Source organism: Rhodamnia argentea, chromosome 5 (assembly GCF_020921035.1).
Source record: "Rhodamnia argentea isolate NSW1041297 chromosome 5, ASM2092103v1, whole genome shotgun sequence".
Lineage (NCBI taxonomy): Eukaryota > Viridiplantae > Streptophyta > Magnoliopsida > Myrtales > Myrtaceae > Rhodamnia > Rhodamnia argentea.
In genome coordinates this window covers 10,254,267-10,280,494 of record NC_063154.1, presented here as the reverse complement: position 1 = coordinate 10,280,494, position 26,228 = coordinate 10,254,267, and the positions used below count along the sequence as shown (strand labels likewise).

The 26,228-nt window shown below is 42.8% G+C and overlaps 4 protein-coding genes and 1 long non-coding RNA gene across 7 annotated transcripts; all 5 read right to left on the bottom strand.

Moving 5' to 3' along the window:
• Positions 1 to 291: 291 nt before the first annotated feature.
• On the bottom strand, positions 292 to 17,117 carry LOC115747434. Its single transcript, XR_004016125.2, has 3 exons — positions 17,107 to 17,117; positions 15,747 to 15,751; positions 292 to 429 (listed from the first exon to the last, which is right to left on the bottom strand). It is a non-coding gene; the product is annotated as an uncharacterized LOC115747434 (long non-coding RNA).
• On the bottom strand, positions 729 to 2,531 carry LOC115747430 (pentatricopeptide repeat-containing protein At5g15300-like). Its single transcript, XM_030683599.2, has one exon. The coding sequence runs from the start codon at positions 2,457 to 2,459 to the stop codon at positions 807 to 809; it is 1,653 nt and encodes a 550-aa protein (XP_030539459.1). The 5' UTR covers positions 2,460 to 2,531; the 3' UTR covers positions 729 to 806.
• On the bottom strand, positions 4,253 to 5,245 carry LOC115747432 (ensconsin). Its single transcript, XM_030683601.2, has one exon. It carries the CDS (start codon positions 5,201 to 5,203, stop codon positions 4,616 to 4,618), a length of 588 nt encoding a protein of 195 aa, XP_030539461.1. The 5' UTR covers positions 5,204 to 5,245; the 3' UTR covers positions 4,253 to 4,615.
• LOC115747429 (transcription factor ICE1-like) lies at positions 8,024 to 15,602 on the bottom strand. 2 transcript variants are annotated; one of them, XM_030683597.2, is made up of 5 exons: positions 15,584 to 15,602; positions 10,643 to 11,846; positions 9,899 to 10,123; positions 8,976 to 9,146; positions 8,024 to 8,497 (listed from the first exon to the last, which is right to left on the bottom strand). In XM_030683597.2, exons 2-5 carry the CDS (start codon positions 11,813 to 11,815, stop codon positions 8,414 to 8,416), a joined length of 1,653 nt encoding a protein of 550 aa, XP_030539457.2. In that variant the 5' UTR covers positions 11,816 to 11,846; positions 15,584 to 15,602; the 3' UTR covers positions 8,024 to 8,413. The 2 variants fall into 2 exon arrangements, with proteins under 2 accessions (XP_030539457.2, XP_030539458.2); XM_030683598.2 differs by lacking the exon at positions 15,584 to 15,602 and adding an exon at positions 11,964 to 12,069 and having other exon boundaries at positions 10,643 to 11,825.
• A 5,583-nt stretch (positions 17,118 to 22,700) lies between the features above and the next one.
• Positions 22,701 to 26,003, bottom strand: LOC115747504 (zerumbone synthase-like). Of its 2 annotated transcripts, XM_030683689.2 has the most exons (3): positions 25,853 to 26,003; positions 25,592 to 25,693; positions 22,701 to 23,630 (listed from the first exon to the last, which is right to left on the bottom strand). In XM_030683689.2, exons 1-3 carry the CDS (start codon positions 25,870 to 25,872, stop codon positions 22,826 to 22,828), a joined length of 927 nt encoding a protein of 308 aa, XP_030539549.1. In that variant the 5' UTR covers positions 25,873 to 26,003; the 3' UTR covers positions 22,701 to 22,825. The 2 variants fall into 2 exon arrangements, with proteins under 2 accessions (XP_030539549.1, XP_048135013.1); XM_048279056.1 differs by lacking the exons at positions 25,592 to 25,693; positions 25,853 to 26,003 and adding an exon at positions 24,819 to 25,056 and having other exon boundaries at positions 22,701 to 23,642.
• Positions 26,004 to 26,228: the final 225 nt, after the last annotated feature.

The window sequence follows — 26,228 nt, the reverse complement described above, 5'->3', positions numbered from 1 at the left end:
TGATTGGATTGAGACTGATCGGTAGGGCAGAGTACCAGCAGCTATGGCTGTCATTCGAGTCTTGAAATTTTGTTGGGCCTGTTAGATCTGAAGTTGGCATGCGTGCTGAACGTTGTGTAAATTGTTTTTTTCCAGGCCACATCCATGCGTCTTGATGATCAGAATGTGGCCAGGCTTGAAAAAAAAGGAAAAACGCATTGCCAACAGGTGCTGCAAGGAAGGAAAGGACTTTATAATGAACGACACCTTAACTGCATAAACTCTATCCTTTGAAAATGACCGCTTTGTTAGTATTGTGTTCCTCCAGTTCTTCATCTGTTACCGACAGTGGTTCTTCCGCCATCCTCATTTGCACGACTACATGATGGCCAAGGATGACAATGCTACTTTGGGGGTCGTTGGAAGGAATTGCTAAGAAAACATTTGAATCTCGGGTGTTGAGTCGACAAGCTTGTGTCGCCGTGTGCATTTCCGACTTGTTCCTATATTTTGTAAGCTCAAAAGTGCGGAGATCAATGGGGAGTGCGAGTATGTCTGAGCTTTGCTCTGATGCCGATTGTCATCACCAATTTCTTTGCGGCTTTAACAAGCAATCTGCTAATGCAACTATGCTGGAAAAAAACTGGCCATTCAATCTTGTCAAAACCTAGATGAAAATGAGTTTCTTCCCCCCCTTGTTCACGGAAGCAGGTAGTGCGGTTCGCCGGTACGGTAGTAATCCTTCAGAGTGGAAAGAAAGTAATAACTCACATTCAGACAGGAATTGAAAATTGGTAGCTTCCTCGTTTCAGAGAAGTACAAACTCTTTATTCTCTCCCAACTCCATACGCTCTCTTTCTTGCGCTTAACCTAGGCTTTGAATCAAACAAATAGTACATGAGTGCTTCGCCGTCTCCTTCGGTGAGGCTATACCCAGCTTCTTTCCTCACTCCCCTATCGCCCATCGACTTCCTCACCTTCTCAGCGCCATCCCACTCCCCTTTCAAAGCGTACAGGTTAGAAAGCAAAACATAGTCGCCGCTCTGGTCGTGTCTCATAGACAGGAGCTTCTCGTTCGCGAGTCTCCCTAACTCGACGTCTCCATGAACTCTACAAGCCCCAAGCAGAGTCCTCCAGATGATAGCATTTGGTGCTATCTCCATTGATTGAATGAACTCGAACGCTTCATCCAGTCGCCCAGCACGTCCTAGCATATCCACCTTACACCCACAGTGCCTGGTGTTTGGCTCGATACCGTATCTATCTCTCATCATATCGAAATATCGACGACCCTCCTCGACTTTGCCAGCATGACTACATGCAACTAGAACTCCAACCATGGTTATCTCGTTCGGCTTGATTTCCAACCTCTGCATCTCCCTGAACAGATCGATAGATTTCTCGGCGTGGCCATGAAAAGCCAAGCCTCCTATGATCGAATTCCATGATGATATGTCTCTTTCTCTCATGGCTTTGAACACTGCAAACGCCCTCTCGATGCTACCACACTTGGCATACATGTCTATGAGCGCGTTTTCAAGTAGCACACCCAAATATCCTAAACACAACTTCGAAAGTGAATGGTGCATCTTTTGCCCAGCCTCCAAATCTCCCATATCTGCACAAGCAGACAACAGGCTCAACATTGTCACTTCATCCGGCTTCTCTCCAACTCTTCTCATCTCCTCAAACATCTCCAACGCCTGCTCATTACGCCCACAAAGCACATGCCCTGCGATCATCGCATTCCACGTCACAACATCCCTCTCCGGGGCCTGGTCAAAAAGCTTCCTCGCGCTGTCTATCTCCCCTCTCTTTGCATAGCCCGTAATCATCACGTTCCAAGAAACCAGATCCTTCACAGGCATCTCATCAAATAGCTGCCGGGCGATGCGTAGCTCCCCTCTCCTAGCATACCCGGCAGTCAATGCGGACCAGGTCACGACATCCCTCTCTGCCGAGCCCTCAAAGTAGTATCTGGCAATGCCCAATTCGCCACAGTTACCATGGAAATAGATAAGAGCGTTCCTCACGAACGTGTTAGTCTCGAAACCAAACTTGATAATCCTCCCATGGATACCGAAACCCATCTTGACGCATGAAAGCCTAGTGCAAGCCTTGAGCACAACCGGGAAGGTGAAATCATCCGGCTTCACGAGCCGGCTCTCCATCTGGGAATACAGACGTACGGCACTGGAAGGGTTTAGGCTCTGAGCCGCGCCTCTTATGACGGTGTTCCACATGAAAAGATCCGGTTCAGCAATTTGAGCGAAAATCCGGAGGGCGTAGCCGATGGTGCCCGAGACAACGATCGCGCCGGCAAAGACGAGCTCTCGCAGAGCTGCGCGGTTCGAATTGAAGCCTCTGACGACGAGGGAAGCCTGGATCTGCTTCAACTTCTGTAGGTCCGTGCAGTTTCGCCATAGGCTTGACCGTTGGTGGCGGTTGGAGCTCCGGTCGTTGGTTCTTTTCCTGATCATTACATGAGGAAGCACTCTCTGCCTTGTTATGACAAGAACAGAGTCAGCTTCTTCACCTTCCCATTTCTAAAAAAACCTCGTTCACGAACTTCTATGAGCAGTAAGCATCCATCTCACTAATTCAATCGAAAAGAGTTGCGTTGCACGACGATTAAAAATAATTAATCAAACAAAAAATAATGTGTGATCGACAAGTGAATTTATATGCCCATCAAATTTTGAAGAAATTATTACTTGTAAGGGCCAAATTTCGTCATCTTCGACACGATTCGATTAGGTGCCAAGGTGAACCAACTCTAATTTCGTGGCGATTCGCTCGAAAGTCCCCGGAATCAATAAGGGACCGATCGATGGGCATTAAAAGCAGAATCAAACGGTGAATTCAAAATTGCAATTGCAATCGTAAAATGAGCATTCATGAAATAAAATTAGGGTTAATATCATGAAAAACTCCAAATTTATACACCTGTGATAAATTTATCCCAATTTTTTTTTACTACAAAAAACTCAAAACTGGTATAGTTGTGATAAGTTTATCCCAAACTATTTTTTTGACTGTCAAAAACCCTAAACCGGTATACCCGTGACATACTTATCTTAAACTAATTTTTTTTATCACGAAAAACCCCAAACTTTACCCTTTATTAAATTGGGTTAATATCATGAAAAATTTCAAATTGATACACATGTGTCAAATAGAGGATAAAAAAATTCCAAGCTGGTACACTCGTTAACCGCCACATGTCATACAACTTAACACTATAACTCTTAAATTTAACGAAAACTAATTAAGAGTAAATTCATCCTAGATGTATCGGTTTAGGGTAAAATTATCATAAATGTACCAGTTGGGAGGTTTTTTGTGGTTTAAAAAATGATTTGAGATAAATATGTCACGATTATAGTAGTTTGAGATTTTATATGGTATTAACCCTATAAATTAATCCATTCCCAAAGGAGCACACACGACAATCTGACCTCCTGATACATTAAGGGGCAGTCACTCTAGTAGTTCTTGAACAAGCTCCTTATTCAACATCATCGCTAAACTTCTTTTGTGTTCAATATCGTCCCACAAATTTTTAAAAATGGTTTATTGCGGTGCTTTCATTAGAATCATTGATGAAATTTGCTGACACGGAATGTTTATCGATCATTAGAATTAAGCTTACACGAGCAATAAATTCGTGCTGTGTGGCTGCTTCCTCAATAGGTTGGGCCGATTTATCTTAGAGAACATTTGTGGATGCTTCCTCTATTTTCATTTCATCCCCCAGATTACACAAACGCTACACAGACAAATCGTCGATTTTCATTCTGGATTGATTGTTGGCCGACGGCTGAACCTCTCTCTCATGCGACGCGAGGCCCCAGCCGATCAGGCCCTTACGAGATTGTTTTGATTTCAAGAAAATGACCAGTGCCTCTTGATGCCGAGCAGTAGTGATGTAGTTTGTATTGTTTCATCGGTGTCGGCATGAATCCCCCTGGTTAGAAGGGGGAGGTCGTGATTATCATCCAAAGGCTCTTAACGCGGATGATCAGAGCGGCCCTCACCGGCTCTAACATCAATGATTCTGTGCATCACCAGAGATCGACAATGAGATTTAAACCCATTGCGCACTCTGCATATTTCAACACTCCAGTCAGCTGATATCAATCAGATTCAAACCCAGGGAACCAACAAACAACATGAAGACTTCCAAGAAGGCAAGATCATGAGGTAAACACGATCTTGATCGATCTTCTCATCCCTCACCAGAAACTGAAAATGAGGTTAAACCCTCCAAAGATTTCAAGAATCCAATCAGCTATCAGCTTGATATCAATCAGATTCAAATTCAGTGAATTACCAAATGAGCATAAAGAAGACTTCAAGAAGTCCAGATCATGAGGTAAACACGATCCTGATCGATCTTCTCTCATCCCTCACCAGAAACTGAAAATGAGGTTAGACCCATTACACACTCTAAAGATTTCAAGACTCCAATCAGATTCGAATTTCAGTGAATTTACCAAAGAGCACGAAGACTTCAAGAAAGGCAAAGATAAGAGGATAAACCTGATCTTGATCTCATTCAAAACTTCATTTCTCATACATAAAACAACAGGAACTGCAAAGGAAAAGTGACCCTGAAACAAGAACACAGAAAGCTTCACTTCTTGACCAACTCGTCAGGGACGACCTTGAGCAGCTTCCTCTGCTTCGACTTGGCGATCTTCTTCAGCGTCTTCGGGTTGGTGATCTTCTGGAGCTTCGTCCCCGACCTCAGTATGTTCTCCTGCTTCTTCTTCTCCCTCTCCTCCCTCTTCCTCCTCTTCTCCGCCTTGTTCGCCCTTATCGCCTCCTTCAGCTCCGACATCCTCTCCCTGTACGCCCTCTTTATCTCCTTCTGCCTCACCCTCTCCTCCAAGCTCGTCCCCTTCACGCTCGCCCTCGCCGCCGACGCCCGCTGCCTCCGCGGCTGCTTCCACTTCCGCCCCGACACCCTCCCCGCGATCACCCCGTCGTAGGTCGGCCTCCCGAAGGAGAACGTCGACGCGGTAGTCGGCCTGTCGGGGTCCTCCAGCGAGGGGATCGCCGTCCGCTTCGACGGCGGCGGGCGGGCGTCGTCGATTTCCATGGCGGCGCCACCATCGGCGGCCGCGGAGGTTGCGGCGGAGGATTGGGATTCGCGCTTGCGCTTGTAGGTTTTGCCGCCGAAGCCCTCGTCGAGAGAGCGGAAGTCGATCGTGCACGCCATGGGAGAAGAAGAAGCGTAGGTGCGAGGGAGAGAGTGCAAACCCTAGAAATTGCAGTTTGGCGTGGCTTTTATAGGGTTTAGAGATGTGCCGCTTTTTCTTAAGGAAATTGCAAATTGGCCCTTGAAGTTTTGATCTATTTTAATTTGGCCACGACAAACTAAAGAAATCCAAATATCTAGCTATCTATTAATATGATTAGTTCAAATTAAATCATATCATACGGAGATTTTTTAGTACTTTCAATGGCTCCTTTTAGAAAACCCTCGCCATTTGGCTATTATTTTTTCTTTTGTCTAGTTCTATTCTATCTTATTCTACTGTACAACTCACATGTGCGCTATGTGTCGTGTGCAGACTACGAAATCCTTTCGGAGGTGAGGATTCGACCCCCTCACCCTTTCTCTTTCCAAATTGGCTGTTATTTGATATGAAACACTTCGAACATTTCAGAATTCCAAATATTACATATGAATTTTTAAAGATTTTACCAAGTGTCAAGTATTCTTTTTCATCCCTTCCAAAATTAGCCTCCGGTTCAATCCATAATATGCTTTTTCCATTCAAGAAAAAAGGTAGATTGTTTATGAAACTCGAGGAATTAGTGAGATCGAAGCTTTACCTATATATATATATATATATATGTACACTTACTCAAAGTGGATCCAGAGCTTGACTAAAGGCATTTTCGTCTATTACTTTCTTGATTTTTTTTTTCCTGTTTATGTCTTTTCCCTTTTTCTTTTTCTTTTTTTCCCTTTCCCTTCCCCCACTCTCGCTCGACTCCATCTTCATGAACTCTCCATCGCCATAGCTGTTCTCCCTCTCCCAAGGCACTGTCCCTCCTTTACCCACATCGTTACTCGTTGAACTCGGCAACGCCTCGTTGCAGGGCAGCTACTCAGACCACTCCAACAAAGGGATTATCGACCTTGACCGACAAGATCCCGAAGATGCCCATCAAATTGGTGAACACAAATCCGAAGACACGGATCTCATCAACGAGATCAAGCTGATCACGATCGGGCTCTTACAATCAGCCTCAAGAACCTCGCCGGCATTGGTCGAGAGTAGCCCCCGCTTGGGCTAGGCGGCGACAAGTGGCTCTCACCTAGGCAAGGGCGGCCTTCGCATGACGCTAGCAAGGGCGGGGGAAGGGAAGAGGGGAGAATAGGAAACGAAGAAGAAAGGATAAAAAATAGAGACAAAAAGAAAAAAATTCAAAAGATTAAAGGACGAAAATGCTCTTTAGTCAAGCCCTTCTGTGAGACCATTTAATTATTTCAAGCTTTTATTTGAAATAAAATCCATTTCAAGTCCTTATTTAAGAAAATGAGAGTACTTCAGGCCATTTGAAATTCTCCCTTTAACCGTTTAAGGGTGGGGCATATCCATTTCTCGGTTGCCTAAGATGATCCTTACCAAATCAAGAAAGTGTGTACGCACATGAAAGAGAGCAAGGTCGCATTTTCCCATGATCACCATGGTGCCACTTTTACTAGTGGCTAGACCCGTCAAAAGGATAGATTAGATCGAGTTATAAATAGTATGACTCAAATAGACATATTTAACCTTTTTATGACCCATTTATTGCAATGCAAATTTACTAACCCATATATGACCCTACCCATATTCCTAAAACACTTTCATATTGAATCTAATCTAGTAAACTCACATCCAAATTGAGGTGCAAGTGCGAAATGCGTGGGCGCAAGATCGAATAAGGGTGAGAGAAACTGAAAAGAGTCATAAAGATAATTTGGGTCTAAATAAGTTGTAACTTTCATTAAACACTCATATTATGTTTAAACTAGGGGTGAGCGGTTCCCTGCCTGATCCAGCCACCCTCGAGACCGGGAACCGGACCGGACCGTCTAAGGGTTTCCGATCCGCGGTTTCGAAAAGTGGATGCACACTTTGATAGAAGACGCGATCGAGCTCGAGGTCAAGGAAACAATGGTCGATGTACCATGAGCTCGGCGGAGTCAAGTCCTCTTCAATTGACAGCTCTGGATCGAACCCCAAATGATCTATACCTAAACAACAAGTAAACGTTAGGTTTGTTTTTTAAAAAAAAAATTTTTAAAAAAGGACCGGTCCGGTCCGGGTGGTCCGGTCCGGTCCAATCCTAGGTCCTGGGACCGGGAATCGGACCGCCCGGTCACCGGTTCCAATTTTAGGAACCGGGAACCGAACCGGATCCCCCTAAAATCGAGAACTGGACCATCGGTCCCGGTCCGATCCGAACGGTCTTTTTTGCTCACCCCTAGTTTAAACTCATTGTGATCTAGTTATTGAATATAACTAATCCATATAACAACTTAACCCGTCATATATGAATTAAGAAATAGAGTTATGACTTATTTTGATAAGTCTATTGGTGGTCGATGAAAGTCACCTAACCATTGCCTATGATTCAGCAATGCCCTAGCAAGGATCGCAAGACCCTCGCCACCCCTAGTGAGAACGAGGACGACGACTTGCACGATTTGGCGATGGTGGTTTATCTATCTTAGAATTTTTCTCCTAATCAGCTTTTGAGATGCCAACTTGGCGCCGCATGTCATTTATCGCCACATCAACAATGCCACGTCACCAATTCAAGTGTTATTAACGGACGCTGCACAAATCGAAATACAATAAAAGCAAGGACCCAATTGCACAAACAATGTGTAAGTTTGGGGAACCAAAAGTGCCCTTCATCTTCATCCATTAGCACAACCAACAAAAATCACACCCTGCTTTTGCTAAGAAGCTACCGATTAGCATGCACCCTCATACTCTCATGCCTCCAAAGTTTCACGGTTCATCTGAGGTCTAAGTACAGCCACGAAAACACAAAGCCATCACATTCCGCAGCATCCTCATGACCTCAAGCGAAAGGAGAAATGCATCTAATAGCACAAGGACAAAAACTGTAACCACCACTAAGAAAACAATCAAACTGAAAAGGAAAAGGGAGAGCAAATTTCGATCTTTGGAACTGGAAACTCAAGAACATCATCTTGCTCTCTAGAGGCCTGTTCATGGAAGTACATCCCATTCAGGTAAGCAAGTAATTCAACCTCGAAATTGCGACATTAAACTAGCTAACCTACTTTCTGCTTCAGCATACCAGAGGAGGCAGCATTTACAATTTAAAGAGACTAAATATTTCAAACGGAAACTAGGGTTAGCGCCGGCTTTGCTTCAGTTAATCTACTCCCCTCGAGTCACACCATCCCATGGAAGCCAGCGGAATCTAAGAGGACAGCCTTTATCTGTTCAGGGAGGACATCTTGACCTTCCCTACATTGCTGAGACACGGGACACACCGAAATCAGAGAAACGATTAATAGAGGACGAGTGACAAAGCTACAATGCTTCACCTTATGTTGGTGCATTTAAAGAATTTCGTAGGAAAATGCATATGATTTGGTATCGTCTTGTGAAAGAGAACAAGTCGACAGATTGCCAAATAGAGATACATAGATGGTCGCATCTTTAAAGCCGTCGTGTCAATTTCTTTACTTCATTCGTTCCAGCCATTTCGTTCAAATTAATGCTAATACGAGTCATTGTGTATTCTGATTTTCTTCCGTATTCCTTCGCATCATTTTTTTATGATGTGCATCATCTTCATTTATGTTTCAGTTAGCCATCAAAATGCTAGCTCGTCAGCAAGAACGAAAGGTGCGTGCCAGCGGAACACGAGTTCAGTACCTCATGGTGCAGCATAGTTTGCGTGCTGAGTCAAACTATCCGTAGGACAAGGAAAAAGAGAATGAAACGCACCTCAGCTCGGAAAACGTCCAAAGCGAATCCGTTGAAACAGCTGATGACAGCCTGTTGAATGTCCAACCCGAGGTTGTCTAGAGCCCTCATGGTGGAGAGCAAGAGTCCCGGTCTGCGTCCACAAAACATGTGGATGTTCACTGCTCTCCCTTCCCTCACTCTAACCTCCACCTGCAAAAAGAAAAACAGGGTGCTTATGCCGAGACTAGAAATTGAAACGTACTTGGAATATGTAAAAGAAATGCTTCGATTGATGTCAATAATAATTTGATTGTGGAAAAGGGAGGGCATTTTACTTTGTGAATCCAAGGCTAGACTTAGGTATTGACGCTAGTTAAATGCTTTAAAGTAGATCTTAACACTTCATATCCAAATCTGTGCATTCTTGTTTTGCTTTCAACTTTAAAGGGAGAAACTACATATGCAAAAGGAATTTAGTGCTATAAGATGAATAAAACAAACGATGGTCAAGACCGATCTTGGATGTCTAATCTCTTATAAACCATTCGAAAGCAGGTTCAAAAAATCTAGAGAAGTCATGAAATCAACATTTGATTGGCAAAACAGATAAAGGTTTCTCACAAAAATCAGAATATGACTCTTAGTATACCTAACTTGAGTGCTGAAGCAATCTACGACTTAAAGAAGAAAACAGAGAGGACAGTCATCGACTTAGTATTATCTGCAACTTGAGTCAGTCACAAGGATCACTTAATTACTATTTTCCCAGCCTCCTTAATGTGAAGGAGAACATTATTATGTCATGGCAATTATATTTCAGAAATTCACTCCATTGAAACCCGAAGTTTTCATGCACGCACCAAACACCCAAGGCTCAAGTTTTGTAGAAAGCTTAGTGCAAGATACAACTTAAGTAAAACATCAAGATTAACAGCGAACACAATCAGATGATAGAAATATACTCTTGCAGGCTGGCCTTTAGGACTCGGCAAGGAGCTTGGGCACAGTTCTTCCTTCACACGGCAAGGGAGGGTCGGTGGAGTCGGTGTCAACGGATGAAAATTCGTCGAAGGGGGCAACATGGATCCAGGTGGGGTCGACTCCAGCTCGTTATGAAGATCATTGATCCTCTGCAGAAGCTCCTTTAAGTAGTCAATAGCATCCCCAAGAATTGAAGCTCTATCCATCTGCCAGCCATAATTCAGATCATCAGAAGTTACCATGATAGAATAAAGCATAACACCAGTCTTCTTTCATAAGTGCACAAAGTTCTTATATCCTATCCTAACACACATCAAATCTATTTCTCATCTATCATTTCAAAATCCGTGGCCAGAGAGTCAGACTCTATCCACCGGCTTTCTTTATGGTAGAACTGGTATAAGAAGATCCAAGAGGTTCACAAGAACTCAAAAAACTCTTCTAAAGATCCACAACTAAAATGTTAGTGAAGTAAAGAGCCATTATGGCTACTTCTCTGTGTAATAGGCAGAGATGGCCCCCATAAGAGATCATGGCAACACAAGATCAGACACTAAAACATGAAAAGCAAACTCAGACAAGACATAGATTTTGTATAGCTAACCCAAACCACTCGAAGGACGATCTGGCTACAAGCATGCAAATAACACCCATTTAATCAATAAAACACTCACAAAGAGAAACTTTCTAAGAACAATTGCAACTTTCTCAAAGAAACTTCCCACCTTGCTGATCTTGGGAACAACCGACCTAAGCATGTACAGCCTATCATTCAGCTTCTTCCTCCGGCGCCGCTCAGCCATCAGATTCTTTGCCGGCAGCCCCTTCTTCTTCCCCTTCTGATCGCCGACTGTGACCGTGCTATTTGCATTCGAATTGCACCCATCGTGCTTCGAGTCCTCAGCAGCCTTGCCACTGTCATTACCCTCGTCGGTGTCATAATTCAAACCAGACCCGTCAATGCTCAACTCGTCGTTGTAACCGTCATCAATCCTCTTCCTCTTAACGTCCAATTCGGCGAACCTAGACACCGAGATCTCCAAATTCCCCAATTTCTCAGGCCCGCCGCCATTACCGCCGGACCCATTTCTCAGGGCAGCTCTCTTCTGAAACAGAGTGGGCTGAGCACCCGTCTGGGGGAAAACGTCAAGAGGCCTTAGGGCCTTGGTAGACCTGTTTGCGAACAGTGGGTTGCCGGGGCTCTCAAAGCCCTCAAAACCAGTCAGACCGAACCCGCCGCCTGGCAATTGGGCTGAGTTTTCAGCTAGCGGGACGAGCCGAGTCGGCACGGGTAGCAGCTCAGAGCCGGAGCCCAGCTCAGAGCCGCCCATCAGAAGCGGCGCGCTCGAGGTCTGATTGCCCTGCACCGAGCCAAAAAGCCCGGCGGCGTCGCAGCCCAAATCGAAGCCATTGTCGAAGGAATTGTTCCAGGCGACGTTGAGGAGGGAGGAGAAGCAGTTCTTGGGTGGCAGGAAGGGCTGGTGAGGCTGCGAGGGGTCGAGGAGGAAGGCCTGCGACGGCGAGCAGGAGGAGGAGGAGTCTAGCGGGTGGGGGTGGTGGTTGAGGAGGAGGGCGTTCTCGGGAATCGGGGCGGAGGAGAAGGACAGGTCGGTCATCTCTGGAGTGGGTTGGAGCTGCTGGAGCTGCTGCTGCTGCTGGGAATGGTGAGATGGGTTGGTGTTGAAGTAGGACCAGTCGGCGTCGAGCATGGACTTGAAGGTGGGGAGGGAAGCTCCTCCCATGGCGACATCGCCCTCCTTGGGTTGCGCCACTTCCTCGCCGTTGCCGTCGTGGTGGTGGTGGTGGTGGTGGTGGACGGCGGCGTCTCTGGTCCAAGAGACTTCGTCTTCCTCGCCCACGTTCTCCATCCAGACGACGCCGTTTGGACCCAGAACCATCTCTCTTCTACTGCTCACAGAAGAAACAGAGAGAGAAGAAGAACAAGCAGAAGCAGTAGCAGTGAAAAGAGTGGTAGGGTTTTTGCCAGTCGCCTTTCGTTTTTAAGCGAAGAGGGTGAAAAAATGAGTGGAGACGGTGATTCTTTACGGTTATCTGCCTGTGCTTCTCTCTCTCTCTCTCTCTCTGTTCTCTGTCGTAATCGTTGTTGCTGAAGACGATGAAACTGGCAAGCAGGGAACCTACGGCTTGTTTCTGAATTTTCGTGTGGACAGATTTACCCTCCCGATGTTGTCGTTATTACTCTGTTCCTCCATCCGCCGTTCCGACGGCTTCTCGTTCTGCTGTTTTTTTTTTTTTTGGGTCAAATTCTCGTTCTGGTCTGGCGAGCCGTTATTTTGTGAGAGTTGAATTTAATAAAATTTGGAAAGATAATCAATTATATAACAATTTTTCGGTGACAGTTATACTAATGATCTGCTTCGAGCCTCAAAAAATAAATAATTAAAAATTATTATGAAATTTATTTTTTTTAAAAATTTGTAACTCACAACATATTGTTATTCTTACAATCACTCGAAAAATTATTATCATAATAAAGCCGATTTGTGAAAACTCATTTATAAATTTCCACTTACTTATCGAAAATATTTTCCCATTCTTTAAAAATCTTTAATTTATATCTTTTACTAAATGAAAAGATTAATCACATTGTGCCGCTATAGTCTCTCTGTCCATCCCTCGATAGAGCAGGCACCCGTCAACCGGGCCGACCCCCCATCTCCTCTCTTTCGTTGAGTCTTGCGACTCAAAGCATTAAGAGTTTTGGGTCGATCAGCCCGCCAGCTCGGCCTCTCAAGGCTAGCGCGAGCCTCGCGATAGAGCTCCTAGGTCTCCCTTGGATGTGGCATGGGAGATCAAAGCACGATTCGGTCGAGCCGGATCTAAAGTCCGCCGTCCGAGGTTGGCAATAGTGCACAGAGGTTTGGGTATTTGGATTGTTTCTTCAGGCAAGGATAGTTTAGAAAGAAAAATACCGAGTTTTTAAATAAATAGCGACTTTCATGATGAAAATTAATATGAAATGACAAAATCCAAAAATGTACGTTTTAGCTATCCAAAAGTGGGGACGGTATTTGATATATGAGTGCGATCTTGATATTCGCTTATGCAATTATCCCTAAATTCTAAGTTTTTCCTCAATAATTACGAAGCAAGTATTAGATATTACTTGTAATAAATCATACCGATCACTTATCAACAATCGGGAGATTTCGTAGATTAAATCTACTCAATTTCTTCTTATGATTGTACATGATAGAAGAGACTCGAGATTATAAATAGGAATAAAACATTGGCTTGCCTATCAAAATTGACATAACTCATGACTCTGTTTGAAATGGCAATGCCATTACGCTTCCGACCCTTTGCTTCAATATTGATGTGTGACATTTCAAATTTCACTTATATCATATACCACAAACCCGAATTTTTTTCGATTTACAAACGTGAAATTTTGTCTTTTCACTGTTCTAAAAATTTAAGTCGTCGGATGAACGTGTGATTCAATACTTAAATATTCTATAAGCTTGAAGTTTGGGTTGGCAAATAGTGGGGCCCGAAAGATTTCGAACTCAAGATCTCATGCTCGGATACATTGTGAAATTCTGTCAGGTCATTAATAGTTATTCTAGAAACTTAAGTTATTAAATAAATGCGTAATTTAATATTTAAATATTTTGTTAATGAATACTAATTTTTTTTTTTCATATTTCTCAAGAAAACTAAAACTATTTCGATATGCGCCCACGATCGGACAAAATGCACCTATAGGTCAACGGCTATGCAAGTCTCAATCTCATATTCAGTTGGGACAAGTCTCTAGCCGACACTAATCTGTATGTCCGAGAATGATTTAGATTGCATTGATAGTACGAGGAATAAGTGTTCTTGCAAGGACAGTCGATTAAATTATGAATGTTGCAATAAAATATTTATTCGAACATTGGAATTTGTAAGATGGTTCATTTTTGGTAAGCCTGTTCGATTTTTTGAAAGTGAATTTTCCTTTTTAAATAGAGTACATACATACAAGTTCCTTTTTATTTAATCATGCGGATAAAACGTGTTATCTCCACGGGGTTTCTGGTTTAAACAGAAATTGTTGGCAAAGGGAGTCCTAGGATATCATCATTTCTTTTGCTAAACCTGTTATATTTAATTAGGAGAAAATTACTAAATAATTCATAAACATATTGTACGGCGGCCATTTCAGTCATAAACCTTTTGATTATTCCAATTTAGTCATAAAACTTTTGATTATTTGTCAATTTATTCATAAACTTTCAATTGAGTCAATTTAGTCCTGAATTTTTTGAAGGTTTGCCACTTTAGTCCTAAATCTATAATTTGAGTAATTGGCCAAAAAGACTAAATCCGCAATTCGTTAAAAGGTTTAGGACTAGTTCGGCAAATCATTAAAATGATTAGGACAAAATTGGCATAATCGAAAGGTTTAGGATTGAATTAGCAAATTGGCAAAAGACATAGGACTAAATCAGCATAATTGAAGGTTTTATGATTGAATTGGCTACCGTATAATAGGTTTAGGACATGGTAACGAGCAACTTCTTCCATGAGCAAGAGCTATACTAATTCACCATATTACTTGACACAAACATCCAACTATACGAATTGATCTAAATTTCGTCGAATTGGATGTCGGTCCAACATCAAGGAAGACTCCTCGATGAAGCTCGAACTCGTCAAATCTTATAATTTGGTTCAGTGAGTGCGCGCCTTCTCCAAATTCGATCTAGCTTCTATACTCTTTGTAATCCTACGTCGTCGCCCCACGGGAGGTGACTACCGCGTGCCCCATTGCTCGTTAAACATTTCCGATCCTCTTCCCCGCTCCTTAATCTCCGGAACCGGCATTTGGCCGGTTTCCGGGCATATCAGGCTAGAAAGAATCGTCCAAGACTGGCCTTGTCCTTCTTCTTCTCCCCACGAGACATCCTTTCAAAAATCATCAGCGTCTAGGATCTTAATTCCAAGTTTTAAGATTTGTTCCCCACGCTCTGAATGTGTTTCCCAGGATTTGGGCGTGTCCGTCACGTTTCAAACCTTGGCCACGTACGAGCTTGTATCAATTTCTGATATATAACTAGTGTACCATCATGGTACCACCTCTCTACTTACGTCAATATGTTTCTCCTAAGTGTTCGACCCCGAATTCCATCGCTCCTATATTTTGAGGATGAATCGGAAAATAACCGTTCCCAAACTTTTCTCAGGGCCTTAATTGGACTTCCACATGTATGCTAATCGTTCCCGGCATCTATATGCCGGCCGCTTGTGCCATGTGTTTGCCAAGCTCTTCGAATCCTGGTATTCCAAGGCCGCGATCTAACCGTCTCTACTTCTTCTTTTCCCACGTCGGCATAGTCGCGGATAGCCAAAGCCGGTCCCGCACGATGGCCAAGCCTATGCTAGTCGCGATTTGGCGGATGGAATTTTTCATAACATGGGAGGACGAAACTCGGCATCTCTCGCTTGATGCGATCGTCGCATCGCGAAGTCGGTGCCTCTCTCGAAACGCCGGATGCCTACTTTCGTCATTTTGAGGTGCCTAAACAATGTCAATTGGCTCTCAGGAAAAAAAACTCCATCGATGAACGGTCAGCCTGAGGAAAGAATCAATGGATAACGTGAGAAATTGATTCTCCGTGATGGCTTTGAAAAATTTATTGGCCAGCGAAACCCTAGAGGGAGAGAGAGAGAGAGAGATTTGAATTTGGCGGATTGCCATGAGGAAGATGGAAGAGACTTTGAAATTAAAGGGAATAACTTCTTTTTCTTCTTTCTTCTGGGCTGAAAGCAAAACGACCAAGCCAAGTTTCTCGTGACTTCGCTCCACTTCACCGCACCTACTCCTCCTCCCCACAATCAATCCCCATCTCTCTCTCTCTCTCTCTCTCTCTCTCAATGATGGTTGTACATGATTGATTAATCCAAGTTTTAATTTGACTCGGCTCGTGCACTCGATACTTCGACTTGAGCTCAATCGAGTTTTGCTCGAACTCGACTCGATTAGAAATTTGAGATACCCTAGCTCGAACTCGACCGAATTACAATCAATCTAGAGAAGAACTTGAGCTCGATCGAGTTGAATCTTCAAAATAAAATTACAAAAAAAAAAAAAAAATCGAGCGATGTGGCATATTACATAATTTCGAGGATATCCCCGTCATTTTTTTTTTAAAATAAAGATATGTTGGGAATAAGTAGAACCTTGACCTTGTTAGATTAATTAGGATTGCAAGACCCGTCGAGCTGAATATTCGCGAGTTTGAGCTTGACTCGACTAGAGACGCTTGAGTAGCTCAAGGTTGACCCAAATTTAGACGAGCCGATCTCAAGTAGCCATCGAATCGAGCAATGTAGAAACTTAAGTGGAGGGATTCGAGATGAAAAGCTGGACAACTCCTAAGCTTAGACAAGGACGCATGAAAGTGTTCATGAAACTTGGTCCATAATCTATGTAGACCAACAACGTTGTCCTCTCGATTTTCCATCAAATTTTGATGGGATAAGAACACCAAAATTGACATAATTTTCGTGCCGCATTCACTTGACTACCATATAATTTGTTAATCAATCATCCGAAGGCCGTAATTTTTTTTTTTTATAAAGAAAAATGATGTTCACCACAAGTGCTATATCAAGGCATTTGGGTGAACGTGATTAAAACTATTTTGGCAGTTAAATAATAATTTGAAAATTATGATACTTAAACGAACGTTTTTTTTGTATATATAAATTATGTTTCTCGAACGAGCTCCACGTAAGAGTTCCCTAACAAAGCATCCACGTGGAAAAGTTGGTCCCACAAGAGTCGAAGCTTGGAAGAGAAGACCGTATACGGCGGTTCACTTCGTAGAGAGAGAGAGAGGAACAAGGACGATGATTCCAGTCCCAGTCCTCTCCTCTCTCTTCACGTGAAAATTGAACTGCATTAGAGGGAGTGGGGGGGAGGGAGATAAGATCAGGTCCGGACACGCGGCGGACATGCAGCCGGCGGGAGGGGCTTTCCGGGGATCGAGGGCCGCCCCTCCCTTTGAACCCTTCCCGCAGAGCTGTCAACAATGGCGGTTTCTTCTTCTTTCTCGAGGAAGACGAACGTTGTCGGGACAGCAGCGTCACGATCCCTCGAACTTGACGATGGCGCGTCGCGCAATTTAAGGAAGGAAAAGAAAAACGTTCGGGTAATTTGTACGTAGTTTTAACGTACTTGACATTGTTTATTTAACCGTCATCACGGGGAGAAGCAAAAGCACCATACTAATTCTGATTGTTGAGCTACAAACATACATGTGCATCGCCCGCTCTTTCAATTTCGTTAAATTTTCATATGGGTGATGTCCGTATCTTGTAATGACCGTTCAAAAATATAGTTAAGGACTTTATAACCCTTCAATTTTTTGCATTTCTCTCTCTCTTTAGGGCACGGACGTAAAGACTCCGTTAATCCGAGGGTCATGGAATGTCCTACACAAGCCTCATAGGTCGATTTAATCCGAAATTTTAGCCGTCATAGGTGGCCCTAAATCAAGAGTTTAGTTGGATATGAACATGCGACCTCAGGTTTATGAGATACCGATCCCCTAACGTCCCAACCAATTGCTCCAATCTCGAAGATTCATGGCTTCCTTAGCACTTTTTAAATAATAAAAAAAAAAAACCTTCCAACAAAAGCATTTCTCTATCGAGAGAGACCAAAAGCATTGAATGAAAGCAGTAGGAACTGAGTTTAGACAGCTTGACACTGTTGTGTCGATGAATGAGACCTGGGGTGCAAGCAATTTGACCATTAAAAGGTCAAATTGTTGCCTGACCGCAAGAGTAGCTTTCGTCCTTCATGTGAAATTAGCTTTCCTCCTTTGATTTTTCCAGTGAAACAAACACTGAATCGAACTTGTTCTGTTCAAATTGCAAATGTGTTATGAAGTCATCATCTAAAATGCCCACCTTCCTAGACTCCGCCCAACGTTAAAGAGAGAACCTGGGATTTAGTAGCAGCACCAGTTGAGAAGTAAGAGCCAAATTGTAGATATGCACTCGTGAATTGCAATAAAGAAGTCCTGCATCAAAGGATTGACGTGGTGTGAGCAGTTAACATATTCTTGTTGGCCTATAACTCACAGACTTAAACTTTTTTTAAGTGAAGATAAATCAAACTAGATATTTCGACAGTCTCGAACCTGGGTTCCTTCTTGGCGGTCTTTCCCAGCAAAGGTATCCGATTTCCGGCACGAATCTTTCCGTTGGCTTTTCCAATTCGTTCGTGGATAGCAATTCGACGGCATTTATCAATTGCGAGTGATAATACTTGATGGCAGCATGATATAAGAACATTCCTCCTCCACGCTCCTTCCAACTTAATTAGTTAAAGAGTAGCTTATTAAAGATCCAAAAAGTGTTTGCTCAAAGAGGCTTCTCCCCTGATGATTGACCTAAACATAAAACTCCACGAAGTCTTGTAGGCTTGAAATGGACATCGCCATGTACCGATGACCCGACATGACAGGCTTGCATGGGAACCTCTCTATAGTGACAACTTGTCGGGCTTGGGTGCCACACTAGGACAGGGAATTCCCTGGCAACTTATGCAGTGGGGCATTCGCACATTAATACAAGGGTTGCTCATCTCGTGACTTGCTTCATTTTGAAAAAAAAAAAAAATCAATAGTATTATTAAATGAACTTTTAAATCTGCTATAGAGATAAAGAATTTAATTTTTGCACTTCCTCTCACATTCAATGACCCGAAAATTGCCAATGGGGGATACAAATTCCTCGTATTTTCACATATAGGATTTACATGTACAACAAGTATCACTATCGAGAGTAAATTTCTTGTTATTTCAATATGATATTTGGATTCGAAAAAAAGTAAGGGAGCCCAAATTTCGAAAACAAGAACTGAGTTGAAATTGCCATACATAGGAAAGAATATACAATAATGACGTATTTGCGAACCAAACATCATGGTATACTAAAAAATCATTATGATTAGTCAATAATATTCGTTTATTGGTAAAGAGATTGAAGGATCGAGACGCTAGTATTCATAGGTGCGAACTCCGACTCCCAAAAAAAATGATTCAAAAGTTGCAGGAAAAAAAAAATCTTTTTGCATATTTTCATGTGCATAGATATGGAGGGGTCGCTTTCTGCGAGAGCTGTCTATGATTGAAGAGAGAGAAAGCTCTTATTTGCCCCTCTCTCTCTATTTATCATCACCAAACTTCATCTCTAATTCTCCACTTGCTCGGGGATTGGTGGCATGTATGGCAAGTCCAAGCAGCAACATGAACCCTCTTGTTGCTTTTTTGTTCGTTTGCATTCAATGTGCATTGATTTCCCATCTCTTGCCCAGTATTTGAATCGAGGGGGGGATAGAATGCTTTGATGGGCTATGCCGAAATTTGCTTTGGACCATAGATTGGAATGGGTACGTGGGGACAGAAATTGCGTGCAAGATAGATCTTTTTGGGATTCTCCAGAAGAGGAGGGTGAGGGGATATCAATAGATTAGGAGGGAAATTACCGGAAAAAAAAAAATGATGAACCTATAGCTGATGTGACAGTTGAGTGAGCACTAGTCGTCCTATGTGGCCCATCGACGCTAACGTGGCTATTTTTCTAAATTTGTTCCTCTCTTTTTTTCTGCATTTTGTCTTTTTTTTTATTATTTTCTTTCTTTTTTGCCGATGGCTGTCCTAGGCAATGGTCAGAGAGAGTTGGGCGAGGCTACTCTCAACGGTCACAATTGGACTAGGGTCGGCCCTGCCACGTAGGACATTCGACGTCTACATCAATAATTTCTTTTCAAAATTGACTGATTGGACTCAATTGAAAAAATGTGAAATTTTTTATGACTCAATTTGCACAATTAAAAGGCTTAGAATTAAATCAACACAAATGCAATAGGTTTAGAAATTTTTTGGTAATTTTTCCCAAATTAGGTTAAGTTAACCGAGAAAGTAAAGCTCCATTTATTTAGCGAAAAAAATGAATGATTTGAAAGATATTTTCATGAGAACAACTGCTTGTACCGCTTACAAAAACGAATGAATGAAAATATTTTTATCTTCCACGAAAATACTTAGACATAAACCGTTGTCCGAAATGAAAACATTTTTCATCGATCAATTATTTCAAGCGATACAAACGATTAATTCTAAGAAAATATTTTTCAAATCATTTATTTTTGGCCCAAAAAAATGAAGCCTAATACAATGGAAATTTAGTCTTGCTTTATTCTTTGTAAATGCCATTATTAATGTTAAGACAAAAGACAGTAATTCCGTAGGGTCGTGTCATTTAAAAAGGTATTCCTTACGAATTGTCTAGTTCCGACATGGATGGCCAAACAACAGATTTGAATCCAGTGCTTCATGTAGAAGACAATACCCCTGAACCAGTACGAAAGAAAAGGAGAATTGAGCCCGTGACTTAAGTACGCCCACGACGGCGGCGATACACCTTACATACGCCCTTTCTTTCCGTAGACTTACTAAAGTTTCTCGAGGCCGAAGGTAGACATGAGAATTGAGCTCGTGGCTTCCGATGTTCGGCTCGCAAACTAAGTCTTGGACCGCTCGACCATCCGTCGCGGCATTTGGGTACGAACTCATGCTGCTACACTTACCATAACAAGATAGATAACAGGGAAATCCTGGCGATGCACCAAACTATGAATAAGAATAGATGACAAAAGGGCTATTGGTAATAACATTTTATTCGACCAAAAAAGACAAAAAGAGAGAAACGGATAACATTTGATTGTGAATTAACGGGCAACTTATTGAAGGGAGTCTGTAATTAATTTTCCACCGCGCGATGAGTGGGTCATCTCCTTTAAAAAGAAAAAGATCTGACAAATCATGTGCGCCAAAATTTTACGGACTAGGCAAATCGAGGCCTACAAGAATAATCTCGAGGTTGGATGGACAACAAAAACCATTCAATCAATGTCATATGCGTGGTGCCACGTATGGACCCATAGATGTCTGTTGGCATCTTGGACACAAATGGTAGTCATCTGCATTGATATTAACTCCATTTTACACATTTTAATTGGATCGATTTAATTCTAAACATTTTGTATTTATATCAATTGTGTCGATCCAATCAATTATGGCCGAAAGTCGATGACATGGAAGTCGGCCATCCAACGTGGCACGGTCGGTCTTAAAGTAGACATTTTATAATTTTTCTTTTTAGAATTTGCATTTCCTATATTTTTTTCCCCTTTCATTTTTTGCCAGCCGCTAGCCAGCAAGTGTTTGCTCGTGGGATGGGGGGACCATATCCCATTGTGCCTTGTTTCATCAACTTCCTAAAGTTTTTTGCTTCTTGTCTAACTTCGGCAGACTTGAATCCACTTCGTTTCCAATCATACGATGCTTGTTTCAATAACCCTAAGAAGGAATCGTGGGGGATGAAGAAAATCTGAACACGACCGCGGAGACGACTGATCTTTTAGAGCGTTTTAACCACAACATCAAACTCCGGAAGGCGGAACGGAAGGCGAGTCACCTGATCTTGACCATACAGAGAAGTGGTCGGAGACGTCCTCGCCGCTCTCGACTGACTGTGTAGTTGCCCTATCGAACTGACCGGGGAGGGCCATTGTTACGCGGAAGGGAAGGGATGCGATCATTCCAAAGGGGTGACCTGCAAACACAGGTGCTAGGAATAGACACAAAAGAACACCACCGCCTGTGTTACCAGGTGACCCCTCAGGGATGCTTCCCTTTCTAGTTCCGGTGATTCGGGGTGATTGGTTCTCAAGCTTCTTAAGCTTCTTATATAGGGGGGAGAGGGAAAGCTTCGAGTGTTCGGAACAATATGTCACTACTATGTGCTCATCGTAGCGACACCATGGAACTGTATTATTCACATCGGTCGCAAAGGTTGTCGTTTATGGAGGTGGGTAAGAGACAAAAGCCATCTGTCTGGTCCCAGAACGAGCCCTAACCCGCACCTCAGATCCGGCTAAAGTTTGATTTCACAGTCGATGAGGAGTTCAACTAGGTCGAAACCCTAGGATCTTTCTTGAAACTTGAAATGCCTTCCTGTGTCATTGAAGGATGTGAAACAGAAGGGCGAGACCGACTTTGCTGCTCTGTGCATGAACGATCTCCGCCTAGGTAACCGAGTCTACACGGAGGAGACATTACAAGTGAACGGTGGGCGAGGAGTAGTAATTACTCGGACCATGAGACGTGTGTAACCGCATGCTGGGGGCCCTGAAGTCCCTAGGTTTGCAAATCAAACGCTACCGAGTCGGCCACGACAGCCACCGGCGAGGATGGGTTGACGGGCTTTGGTTTCATCTCGGGTGTATCCGACAAGCTCCGGCGGGCCGAGCAGCACGTGGCTCTTGATGTTGCCGATCAAGTGAGGGACCGCTCGGGAGCAGCACGCTTTGCTTAGCAGGAGTTTGATTATCCAAGGACTGAGATAACTTGATCCTTATATCCTTGTTCCTTAGATTGAGGGATCCAAATCCCTTATCCATTGTCCTCTTTCGTTGTCTCCCTCTGTCATCGTAGCGGTAGCCCACTAATGGACCCAAGCTGGTTTTGTGCCTGTTGCCGGTCCAAATAGTTGTACTTTCAAAAGAATAGGTCAACCATTCAAATCATTTATTTATTTATTTATTATAATCGATGTGTCCAGGCCAGCTTATCCGCACCTCGACTATCCACTTAAATCACAGGTCTTCAGGTGGGGAATCGAACTTGGGACTAGTACGCCTAACCACACAATCTCAAGTGCGCCATAACCAACCGAGTCACCTATGGGTGGGTTGAAATCATTTATTCATCTTCACTAATTACACTAAGTAATAATAATAATAAAAATAAAAAAGACACATGAAGGAGAGCGGGAAGAATAGAAAAGCAAAGGGCTATGAAGGTGTTAATACAATGCCAACATTACACAACTTGATCCTGAGAAGGGAAGCTCAAATTTTTGAAGCAAGTGAATCCCCCATCCACAACCAGGTTATGGCCTGTCACATACTTAGCCTCGTCTGACGCCAAGTACAAGGCGGCCTTGGCCACGTCGGCATCCTCGCAATGGGCCCCTTTAAGCTCCCCGAGCCTGTTTATGATACCGGCCACTTGCTCTCGCGTTAGACCTGGGTAAAACTGTGCTATTTGGCTCACTGACATCGGCGTCGGGATCGGGGCGGGCGAGATGCAGTTGATCCTGACCCCGTGACGGCACAGCTCTGCGGCAGCCGACTTCACGAGCCCAGGGATAGCGAATTTTGATATCGTGTAGGGATGAGGCCCTAGCCCCGCCATGATCCCGCTGATGCTAGACGTGCACAGGATGGACCCCGAGGCTATCGGTAACATGACTCGCGCCGCGTGCTTTATCCCAGCGACCACGCCACGGACGTTGATCCTCATGACCTCGTCGAACTTGTCTAGGTCAAGGTCGGAAATGCTTGGGGGATACACCGGGCCTGTTACGCCGGCATTGTTGTACATGATGTCCAACTTCCCGTGGCGGGTCACCACGGCATCCACCGCATCAGCCACCTGGGCCTCGTCGGCCACGTCGCAGGGCACAAAGTAGGCCGAGGGGCCTAGGCTTTGGGCCACTTGCGGGCCAAGCTCCGAGTCGATGTCCGCGATGATGACTTGGGCTCCATTTTGGATGAATTCATGGGCCGTGGCCTTACCAAGCCCACTCGCTCCTCCAGTTATAAGGGCCACTTTCCCCACAAGCCTGCCGATCAAAATCAATCATGAGGCGATTCGCCAGTCGTCGGCTATGAGAAGATTCATGTGATGGAAAGACAAAACTAGTCGATGTCTTTTCACCAGAAGCTTGAAGGACGATAAGAGAGGAACAGGAAAATGTCATATCAAATCGATGTGACCAACAAAAAACTATGAACGTCCCATCAATTGTAGATTAGGGCGAACTGCTCTTTTTCTGGACAAGACATTTTGTGTGACCGTCCAAAACAACATAATTTGATAAGTAATATTACTAAAAGGAGTTTTGGTTTTTTTCTTTAAAAGGGTTAAGAGGATTAGCTTTAAGATGTGATATTTGTTGGTTAAATTCAAATATCAACATGAAGAGGAAAGAGGCCACATCAAGTTATAAGGTGAGAATATTTCTTGTCAATTTTTTAATATATCAACTACTTTATGAGATGACCCGTTTTCAAATTCGAAAAATCAATAAATGTAAGCCTAAATCGTGAAAAGTCACTAGGTCTCTATTAAGTATGAAACCAATTAAACAATTAAGGAAGATCATAAGCAAGTAAGCCGTTCTTTGGCATAGGAAAACATGAATAGGAGACAAAGACGATTTTAATGTAAATGCAAAATGTAAATAATAATTGTTATTATTATTATAGCATCAGCAGCTGTTATAATAATAATAATAATAATAATAATAATAATAATAATGGAGATGCTGAATATGCGGCATAATAACCTGCGAGTTTTATGTAAGATCAGAATCTTAGCACAATATAAAATTATCGGTAGTAAAGCCCTACACCTTTTATATAAGGTCCCTTCATGTGCTTTGCGCGTATTAAATATTAATCGATTTTTTAGTGATTTTTCCATAAATGGTTGCCCTAAAGCACATGTATGCAACCCATCAAGATAGATCCATGTTGATGTATAGTGCTTTCATCTCTAATTCTTGATTAAGAGATTGTTACTTTGACAAAGAGAAGGTTATGCTGACTTATACGTAGTAACTGATAAAGGGATTTCAGTTCATGAGAATAAGCACATAAGATGGAAATTTGTCAAAGTCGAGATTTTTTTTTTTTTTGCCGGAATTTGATGGTGGTGAAATTTATAATATTATGTGAGCCACTTGAGGGGGAAAAAAAAGGAAAATCTGATTCAAGAATATTGGACTAGCAAAAATGGTAGAAGAAATCTTGCAAGGCCGAAAAAAGAGAGAGTCAAATTGAATTTGGAAGCGTTTAATCGAACTATTTTGCTCAAGATCTGAAGTTTAAGGTGTAACATAATAGCAATGGCTATCTGACTCTTATTATTAATTCGACTAACAAAAGTGGCAAAAAAAAATTAAAAAGTCAGAGAAAAAAATAGACAAATTGAATTTGGAAGCATCGTGAATTTACTTAATAAGTCTTGTTTAACAATGATTTGATGTTTAAGGTGTCATTTCTGATTTTGTGCCGAAGCAATTTGTAAAGCACGGAATAGAATAGCAATGCATATTTGATTAAGTATCATATGGAGTTAATTGATCAATTGATCATTTATTATTAATACCTAAAGAATCCAAATCTTTACCTAAATGTAGAGATGGAATAAACCTTCGCAAAAATTCTTGAAGAGACCAGAAAAAAACCAAGAAACAGATTTGAGGTTTCCAATATAATGTTTTAGGACAAGGGGAAAAAAAAAAATAGTCAACGGCTTTGCAAAAACAGCAAGAGAACCCAAAATAATACTCCAAAGTCATCCGACCAAAAAAATATATATATACTCTAAAGTCAAAATTAAAGAGGAAAAGAAAAAGAAGCAGAACCCTTGAAGTTCTTCCAAAAAGAAAAGGGAAACAGAACCAAAGGGATGTGTCGCATCAAGCATTTCGCCACACGATCTTATCAATCTACTTCATCTGACCACCCAACAGATCAGTAGCAAGCACACAGAGTTTGATGAAGGGAGCTTGTGTACCTCCTGCCACTTGCGGCGCCGCCGGCACCTCCTCCGCCATCGCCGGTGGAGAACGACGCCACGCGCTTCCGGAATGCGACGGGGGCCACGAGCTGGAGCCCCCTGCCGTTATGGACAGAAAGAGAAATAGAAAACCAAAGGGTCAAGTAAGTTCGCAAGTAGCTCCATGGTGGGCTTCTGGCTTGCACCAGATGTTTCCATGGAAAGAGATGGGATGACGAAGCTAGAGAGAGAGAGAGAGAGAGAGAGAGAGAGAGAAACCTGGCAAGAGATCGGAGCATTGTTGGCGAGGCGAAAATGGTGAATCTGGGGAAGAATGTAGAATGCGACGAGGGTGAGATTCAGAGAAATTTTAATGGTGGTTTCTTTCTTCTTCCCAGAAGTGAGAAGGGTACAGCGGGAGGAGAGAGACCGAGGTGTGTATTTATGAGAGGCGAAGTGAAACGATCCGGCATATGTTTTGGACACGCATTTTCATGAGACAATGAAAATAATTTCATTTTTCTAAAGATAAAAAGTCCATATAATAATTGGTTTTGACATAAAATAAAAGAAAAACAAATGCCACTTTTGTACCCTTTTTGCTCCGTTCGTTTCACGAAAAATAAGTGAATTCAAAAATATTTTCCAAAAACAT

What these genes read in the sequence shown, in the direction of transcription:
- LOC115747430 (XM_030683599.2), bottom strand. Translation starts at nt 2,459, where the DNA reads ATGATCAGGAAAAGAACCAACGACCGGAGCTCCAACCGCCACCAACGG.
- LOC115747432 (XM_030683601.2), bottom strand. Translation starts at nt 5,203, where the DNA reads ATGGCGTGCACGATCGACTTCCGCTCTCTCGACGAGGGCTTCGGCGGC.
- LOC115747429 (XM_030683597.2), bottom strand. Translation starts at nt 11,815, where the DNA reads ATGGTTCTGGGTCCAAACGGCGTCGTCTGGATGGAGAACGTGGGCGAG. An exon ending in TTGTTCCCAAGATCAGCAAG is followed by an intron (nt 10,124 to 10,642) that starts GTGGGAAGTTTC and finishes TATGGCTGGCAG; the next exon opens with ATGGATAGAGCTTCAATTCT. An exon ending in TGGACGTTTTCCGAGCTGAG is followed by an intron (nt 8,498 to 8,975) that starts GTGCGTTTCATT and finishes CCCGTGTCTCAG; the next exon opens with CAATGTAGGGAAGGTCAAGA.
- LOC115747504 (XM_030683689.2), bottom strand. Translation starts at nt 25,872, where the DNA reads ATGCTCCGATCTCTTGCCAG. An exon ending in ATGCTCCGATCTCTTGCCAG is followed by an intron (nt 25,694 to 25,852) that starts GTTTCTCTCTCT and finishes CCATAACGGCAG; the next exon opens with GGGGCTCCAGCTCGTGGCCC. An exon ending in GGCGCCGCAAGTGGCAGGAG is followed by an intron (nt 23,631 to 25,591) that starts GTACACAAGCTC and finishes TTTGATCGGCAG; the next exon opens with GCTTGTGGGGAAAGTGGCCC.